General features: G+C 40.7%; 1 protein-coding gene across 1 annotated transcript; it reads left to right on the plus strand.

Annotated features, from left to right (window-relative positions):
• Window positions 1-1,337, plus strand: LOC148366811 (relaxin-3 receptor 1-like). Its single transcript, XM_088333156.1, has one exon. It carries the CDS (start codon window positions 148-150, stop codon window positions 1,300-1,302), a length of 1,155 nt encoding a protein of 384 aa, XP_088189282.1. The 5' UTR covers window positions 1-147; the 3' UTR covers window positions 1,303-1,337.
• The last annotated feature ends 7,677 nt before the right edge of the window (window positions 1,338-9,014 follow it).

The raw sequence follows: 9,014 nt of genomic DNA on the forward strand, positions 1-9,014 counted from the left end.
TCCAGCAGCCAATAGGGGCTCGGCATAGATAGGACCCATATACACGACCCTGCCTAGCAGATTTCTCACATTCAAGATGGATTACAATTCTGACGCGTACTGATCTAGTAAATCGTAGTGTTTTTTTTTTAACACCCCAAACTGAGAATGGATCATATATTAAATCAGAGTGAAGTCCTGAACCAAAGCGCACTCGGCGGGGAAACCTTCCCTTTCGATGACATCGAAGTGGGCGCGGACGGGAGTCCTTTCTTGAGGATCTTCATCTCCATCATCTACTCGGTGGTCTGCGCCGTGGGCTTGGTGGGGAACCTGCTGGTCTTCTACCTCATGAGGCTTCGTCAGGGTCGAAAAAAGTCGACCATCAACTTTTTCATCATCAACCTGGCTGTAACGGACTTCCAGTTCGTGCTGACGCTGCCGTTCTGGGCCGTGGACACGGCTCTGGACTTCAGTTGGCCTTTCGGGAACACCATGTGCAAAGTGGTTCTCTCCGTCACGGTGATGAACATGTACGCTAGTGTTTTTTTCCTCACGGCCATGAGCGTCACCAGATACTTGTCGGTTACCTCTGCGCTGAAGAGATCCGCGCGCAGATGGTCTCGGTGCGTCAAGTGGGTGTGCGCGGTGCTTTGGGTGGCGGCCACGCTGGTCACGGCACCCACGGCGGTGTTTTCCGCGGTGACGGTGGTCGCCGGGGAAAAGCTGTGTCTCCTGAAATTCCCCGATGGACACGACTGGCTCGCTCTTTATCACCTGCAAAAAATCCTCATCGCTTTCATCATCCCCCTGTTGATCGTCTCGGTCAACTACCTGCTGCTTCTGCGCTTCGTCAAACGCAAGAGCATGGGCGCCTGCAACAGAAACAGGAGGTCCAAAGTCACGAAATCGGTCGCCATTGTTGTTTTATCCTTTTTCTGCTGTTGGATGCCGAACCACGCCATTACCTTTTGGGGCGTTTTGGTGAAATTTAACGCAGCCAACTGGGATCGCTCCTATTACATGGTGCACGCGTACGTATTCCCACTCACTGTGTGCTTGGCGCACGCCAACAGCTGCTTGAACCCCATTTTGTACTGTCTCATGAGACCAGAAATTAGGAAGATGCTCAGCGCTTTGTTCTGGAGGTCCCCCAGCACTTGCGCCCACAACAATAACAAAGGTTGCAGGGTGACCTCCTTAACGCACGGACACATGGAAGCTGGTCGGACTTCGGAAAATGTGGAGTTCACTTTGTCTGTTGTTGATCACCGAAGACTTGCGAGAATTAACCCTATCGGATCTCCCAATTTGCGATCCTAAACTTTACCTTTTCATCCTTGTTCTAGAACTGGGGTGTCAAACTCATTTTAACTCGGGGGGCCACACGATACAACAAACATTCTGTCGGGGGCCAGACTAGTAGATTACAGAGAAAGAAAAGGAGAGATAAATAAATGAGAGAAAGAGGGAGGGAAAAGGAGAGAGGGCGGGATAAAAAAGAAAAAGAGAGGGAGAGAGCGTGAGAAACAAAGGAAATAAATAGAGAAGTCGCGAGAGAGGGGGAAAGAAAAGGAGAGGAAGAAAGAAATCCAAAGAGAAATAGAAAGACAGAAGGAGAGAAAAGAAGAAAGAAAGCGCAAAGGGTAGGAAGAGAAAAAAAGAAAAGAGAGAAAAGCAAAAAAGGAAGTTAGAGCAAAATAAGTTAAAAAGACATAGAGAGAGAAAAAGACAAAGAGCAACAAAGGACGAGAAAAAGAGAGACAGAGACAGAGAGTGGGAGAAAATGGGTGGGAAAGAGAGAGAGAAATAAATACAAGTATAATGTCTTTTGCAACATCAAGTTGACGTATTTCAACCTGCAGCTCGTTTTTCTCTTGCGCTTCTCTGAGTGTTGTCTCGCGGGCCGGATTCAATCCCTTAGCGGGCCTGATCTGGCCCGCGGGCCGCCTGTTTGACACATGTGTTCTAGAATCTACAACAAGAGTCCCCAAACCTTCTCCTGTTAGTCTTTCTCTGATGAGGGGACAGGGTCAGTTTGTAATAGAAAAAAGTGTGACCATTGCAGGGGTGCCTAAATGTAAAAAAATATTGTTTTCCAGAAAGCCAAAAATAACTCATCTGGATTATCTGCAAAATATAAGTAATAACACTACATTAATAAAATTAATGTAGTGTTATTACTACATTATAACCAAATTACACTCTCAGGATTCTTCACAGAACAAAAAAATAAACTTTCCGTTTTAACAGGTCTAAAGTCAGCTCAGTATTCAGAGCACTGGACCACCAGTTGTATGGTTTACCTGCAAAAAGGCAGTAGTAGTTTTTTTTCCCCAAAAACTCAATATCACTCTATTTTCAGTCACAGTACCAGAGATGAATGGTAATTTTGTTTTACATGTCACAATGGTGGGCAACACGGCAGCGCAGTGGTTAGTGCGTGTCCGGCACAGTTCTGAGGTCATGAGATCCAACCTCCTGTGTGGAGTTTGCATGTTCTCCCCGTGCTTGCGTGGGTTTCCTTCCACATTCAAAAAACATGCGTTTCAGGTTAATTGGCCGGTCCGAATGGTCCCTAGGTGTGAATGAGCGAGTGACTTGTCTGTCTCTGTGTGCCTTGTGACTGGCTGGCAACCAGTTCAAGGTGTCCCCTGCCCACTGCCCTGAAGATAGCTGGGATGGGCTCCAGCAGCCCCCGCGACCCTACTGAGGATAAGCGGTGCAGATAATGGATGGATGGATGGGTGTCACAATGACGAGTAATTCCACTCTATTTCAAGCATTTTGGACACATTTACAGATGGTGTGATATTGAGATAAAACCAAATTCCTTTTCACATGTCATCTATAAAATATATGGTATAAGTAGTCCAGTGGTAAAGGTTGCAACCCGGGTGACCATCTTGTGACAACCAAAGACGTGCACCCCAAACTGAGTTTTTTGTAGGTAAAAAAAATGTGCGTCAAAGTACTTTCAGGTATATTTCGGAAGGGCCCCAATAAATGTGAACGTGGGCCGTATCTGGCCCGCGGGACGCATTTTGGTCACCCCTGATCTAGAACATCTAGAAAGCGTATTTGTACACTTGCAAATTTGATGACTTTGAATTGAATTTGTAGTTTTAAATGTAAGTGTTCTTTTTGTTCTCCTTTCGCATCTTTTTTTAATTTTATCCGAGTGAGACTTTTCTAAAATACTTGCAGACAATTATAACTGGTGAGCTTTTTTTTCAATCTAATACAATTTGTGTTTTATGCTGCCGGAGGAAGAAAAATTTTCTGTGATCGCATTGATGCGTTGTCCCTAGTATAACATTTCCAACCAATGTTCCCTGTAATTTTCCACGGGTCGGAGCATTCACACAAAGTCGGTGAGCAACGCTTGAAACAGCAGTGAGCAACAGCAATCCCAAGTGTGGCAACTAAGTCATTATCAAACATGTCCAAAACGTGACATCACGTTACATTTCCGGCAATGCAATTTTTCTTTCATTTTTGAATGTATCGGCTCATGTATATTGGCAAAGGTTGCACGGACTCCAAACGTCATTTGTTTTGACAACAATTTTTTCACAAGATTTCCATTTTTTGTGGTATCTTTTGTCGCATAATACTATCATTTTGGGGGGCTTATTCAGTCAGTTGCATGATACACAACTGTATTTAATCACATTTTTTAATGGAAGTACAATGTTGGCAACAAGATTGACTTGGTATAATTGGAAATTATTTGAATGCAACACAAACTTTTTTCTTATTTTTCCCTGTTTTTTTCTCTTTTTTACGTAATTCCTTTAAAAAAATCTCATTGTGTTTATTTTTTTCCTTTTTTCATTTTGTTCTCTATTTACTTTTTTTCTTTGTTTCTTTCTTTTATTTCTTCCTGGCTTTTTTCTGAAATTCTCCATCTTTTTTCTTTTCCTTTCGTTTGTTTTTCTCAGCTTTTCACTACCTTTTCATTTTGGTGTCATTTTTCTTTTTTTGTTCTATTATCCCCCCTTCCTTTAAGTCATTTTGTTCACAATTTTACATAATATTTGGTCGTGTAGGGATTAAAGAAGCCAAAACAACCCGAAGAGCCGTTTGGGACCCGAAGGAGCCGGTTCCTTTTAGTGAGCCGAGCCGAAGAAGCCGGTTCCCGAAAAACTCTACTGACTTTATTCAACTTTGTTCTCCTCTACCTGTGTATTTTTACCTTCATGCATTGTAACTTTGACTTAATTTGCTTCTTAATTAGCTATTTCGAGCCCTGATTTTTGTGAGCTTGGCTAGATTTTCTTGTACACGGAAAAGCTCTGGGTAGTGCGCAATTGCGCATGCACGCAGCTTAGAGGGAACATTGTTTCCAACTGTATTGAATGCATCACATGGCTCACCTAACATTGTCAACACTTGTGCCCTTTTGATTTTTAACGCTTGGGTCGAATCATCCAGTGACATATCATTATTTTTTGCTGAATTTTCGAGGAAATATGAATAAAAATTGTGTTTTAGTTCATCAGTGTCACTGTTCAAATGAGTATACTTTGTATTTACCAAAACCGAGAAAGTAGTTCCTTCCAAATGTAAAGTTTTCAATCAGATGTGTAGATGATAATTAAGAAGATGAAAAATGTCCTCTGCAGTTCTGGTTTATTTGATGGGAGACTCCCATTGGGAGTAATTTTAAATACTGTTACTTGTATACTTCTCCCTTATAGCGTTATCTTATTTTAGCCAACAGGTGACACTGTTTTCCCATCGATGGGTTCTTGTTCCTGAATTTGACATACAAATGTGTTTTCTAACTGTTCCAATGAATTCAACGTGTTCAATGAATGTTTTTTTATTTCATGGAATAAATGTATATAGGATATAAGCAGCGACACTTGAGAGATGTATAAGTTGTTCTAAATATATGATATCAAAATAAATTATTATTTTTTCCATCAGTGAAAATGGTTGTTTTTTTTTCCCCGAAGGATATGTTTTGATTTGTCTGAATTGTGATCTTTTTTATTCAGAGTTTACTCCAAAGATTGGTTTGATCCTTATTTTTTTTAAGTGATGCATAATTTTCCAGTTTTTTTGGGCGGAGATTCTGAAAACACTTATGGAAAGGAATAAATGAAAAGTATGTGAGAGAAATGTATTAAAATAACTGTCCTAGTCCCTGTCCAAAACAAGATTCACTCACAAACAGAAATAAAGACTTTTCCAAGTTAAAATACTGCAAATAAAGTAAAGTGCAATAAGGGCGAGAAACCCAGGGTACAAAAGTTAAAGAAAAAAGCATCTATCAACATACGCTACGTACTGTATTTCGTTTGTGGACTGCAATATTTTGCAAGACAGCGAATTTCATGCCTCACAAAATCAAGTACTTTTAAATATCTTGTATTTCACCATTGACAGGGTTGGGTAGGGTTACCTTAACTTGATTACTTTCAATTACTTTTGGATTACTCCATTACCAAATATGGTAATAAAAGACAAAATAAACTAAATATGACTAAAATTACTAAATTTTGTGCAGGCTTGGGGAGTAACGGAATACAAGGAACGGCAAAAATGATGTTGGCAAGCTCATCTTATTTCATTAGCTGCACCGCTTATCCTCAGTAGGGTCGCGGGGGTACTGGAGCCCATCCCAGCAATCATCGGGCAGTGGGCAGGGGACACCCTGAACTGGTTGCCAGCCAATCGCAGTGCACTCAGGGACCAACAACTCGCTCGCTCATTCACACCTAAGGACAATTTAGACCGGCCAATCCACTTGAAATGCATGTCTTTGGAATGTGGGAGGAAACCGGAGTGCCAGGAAGAAACCCACGCAAGCACGGGGAGAACATACAAACTCCGCACAATAAGTTCGGTAACTGGATTCGAACTCACACAGCTGTTGGCAAGCTGTTTGGATTGATTTCCATTTTGTTTCTGTCGCATTTTATGTTAGTTTTGCCGGAGATCAAAGAGATCAAAGCCAGGAGAGAAAGCTTACCACGTGTTGTGAGTCATCATTTTATTCATATTTAGTTAGTGACTATTTAAATAAATAAATAAAAAAGTAAAAAAATAAAATAATAATAATAGTAATAAATAAATGAATGTGAAAGTTCTTTCGTTCTTTCTTTCGCCCTGGATTCGTTTGGGTGATATTACCCAAAAATTTAAATCTCGTTTGTATTACGGATTCTGAGAGATTATGAGTTGATATTATTCTATTATAAAACAAGCAGGGTGAATGATAATTATAGGGGAGGCTATTTATTATAGTGATAACAGCCAAATATGCCATAACAGAAAAGGTGGGTTGAGTCACCAACAATTTTAATAGGTAAAAGACACCATCCCCTGATCCAAAACCTACATGAGGGCAAGGAAAAACCTCAAAAACCTCAACATGAGGAAAATTGAGAAACCTTCAGAAGGGAGTCATCCAAATGATTACTTGAGTAATAGTAAAAAAGTACTTGGTGAAAAACTACTAAAAGAACTCAGTGACTGTCGCAAGGTCTTATTTTTTTTTCCATTTTTTTAAACAACCATTCAATCACATCATCATAACATCAACGTCCATCTCAGCAACAATAAATGACGTTTAATTTGAAAACAGATAAAATCAAGGTAAATTCAAGTACTTTAATAAACAACTTAATAATGGTATATTAAAAAAAATACCACAAGTAGCACATTTAAAGCCCCAGTTGTCAGGACCAGAACGGAAACAGGACCCAATTGAGTAACGTTTACCACAATTTTTTTTTTAAGTAAAGAGGAAGGGCTGCGCCCGCGATCTGGTGTTTGCTGGAGGCGGGAAGCAAATCGCTCTCGTACTCGGATTGTGATTCGAATAAGGAAGTGGATCTTCCGTAGCGAGCGATGGCAGGTGTCAGGGACGGAAAAAAACTGATCGGTAGCTGGGACGGGAAGAGCAAGACGTAGTCAGGAACGAGTCGTAAGCCAGAACGGGAGAGTAGACGCAGTCGGGACAAATGGGGTTGTAAGCCGGGACGGGAGAGCAGATGTGGTCAGGATCAACAGCTCGTAGCTGGAGACAAACGGGAGCAAAAACGGGACAAGTTGGAGTCAGGGTCGAAAACGGAGATTTGCAGACGGACTGACAAAATGAGAGTGACAGGACTGGGTTTAAATAGCAGAGAAGCCAATCCGTCAACGAGCCGCAGCTGGCGGCACACGGGTAGAGCCAATTGGGCGCCATCGCAACCGTGACACCAGTATTTTTTTAACATGCTCTTCAGACAGAACAACTGGTAACCCAAAATGTTGAAAGAGCCATATTGGACGAAAAAAACAAACAAACCCCAAAACAATTTTTTTTCAGGAGCCGCAAAAAAATCAAAAGCGTTGTATAAGCCTTATAATGAACGTAACACATGCTGTATGTATCTGTATTAGCCCACTATCAAAATGAGTAAGTTGGATGCAGCGCATCCTATGGAGAATGACGTGACGACTCTGTTGTATGATACCACCTCAAGTTTAACTTCATCACTATGTTAATGAATTGTGGAATTCTTATTTGTGTTGATAACATTAAAGAAATGCAATTCAGAACACCAATTTTTGATGTAATTGTTGATGTAATTGTTGGAAAAACCAACAATATAATGTGCCACTAATCTGGGAAACAAAAAGAACGCAATAGGACATAGCATGCATTTATAAAATAAAATAAACTTTTAAAGAGGTTGAGCACATAAAGTCACGTCGAAACAATTTAAGTTTGATTCCTATGCAGTTATTTTTCTCTTTTTACCTTCTCGCATGCACACACACACACACACACACACACACACACACACACACACACACGGGTTTGCTACCTGAGCGGCTTCTTTAAAAAAGGGCGAGGCCTGAGAAGAGAAAAGAAGAGAAGAAAAAAACAAGTGAAAGAGGAATGCGCTCACTTACTTATGTAAAGGGTTCAATGTAGCCTAATGTAGTGGAGTAAGAGTATAGTTTCTTCCTCACAAATCTACTCAAGTAAAAGTAAAAAGTATAGAGATTTAAAAATACATACATACCGGAGCCATGTCCCCCTAGTGGGAGGTGGCTACAGTCATTTTCAGATTTAAAAATACTCCCAGAAAAACAGAGTATCCAATACGTACTCAAATAAATGTAAAAGAGTAAATGTAACTTTTTAATACCCACCTCTGCATAACACTTATAAGCCCGCTAGAAAAAATAGACCCTATAATTAGTCACTTGAAGCTATGCTATTATATTCAATCAGCCAACGTTACTTATTATAAAGAATCAAAGTAATTATGTTCTTTGGTATAATATATTGTGATTTTTTTAAACAATTAGTAGAACAGCTTGGTTTTGTGTCCTCCCTACCTCTTCATAATGAATGTACAGCAAAAAAAAATTATCAGGTTAAGGCAGCTTATATCTGAAAGATGTTGTAATCAAAAATAATGAATACAAATCTGTATTTTTTACATTCCGACACACACATTTGTGTTCAAATTGTAGTCAATTTGTCAGGACCAGAACAGGCACAGGACCCAATTGCGTTACATTTCTCACGGCGTTCTCTAGGCGCGTGAAGCGAGTCGCTCTCGTATTTCGATTGTGATCCGAACACGGAAGTAGCGAACGATGGCGGTGTCAAGGACGGAAAAACAGGTCGATAGCCGGGACGGGAGAGCAGACGTGGTCGGGATAAAAAAAGGGTTGTAACCGGAGACAGATGGGGGCAAAAACGGGACAGGTGGGAGTCAGGGTCAGAAAAGGCTTGCCTAGTATACACTGAGGTTCGCAGACGGACTGACAAACGGGGACAGATAGGTGTGGTTTTAAATAAGGACAGGGAGCCAATCAGAGTCCGAGGTAGTCGACGCCAAAGGAAGCGGGTACATGTGATTCACATCGGTAATCATGACACAATCATCCTTTTATCCATTAATTGAAGTATCTTTTCCTCCATCGCGTTATGTTGCTCTGCACTCGAGCTCAAATTTTCTCAGTCAAGAGGAGGTTGCTCTACATTATTTCGTTTTTTTTATTGCTTTTTAAATTCC

The sequence above is a fragment of the Urocampus carinirostris genome, chromosome 4, assembly GCF_059441175.1.
Source record: "Urocampus carinirostris isolate Australia breed hairy pipefish chromosome 4, RoL_Ucar_1.0, whole genome shotgun sequence".
NCBI classification, from domain to species: domain Eukaryota; kingdom Metazoa; phylum Chordata; class Actinopteri; order Syngnathiformes; family Syngnathidae; genus Urocampus; species Urocampus carinirostris.

Coding starts and splice junctions, on each gene's coding strand:
- LOC148366811 (XM_088333156.1), top strand. CDS start 148: ATGGATCATATATTAAATCAGAGTGAAGTCCTGAACCAAAGCGCACTC.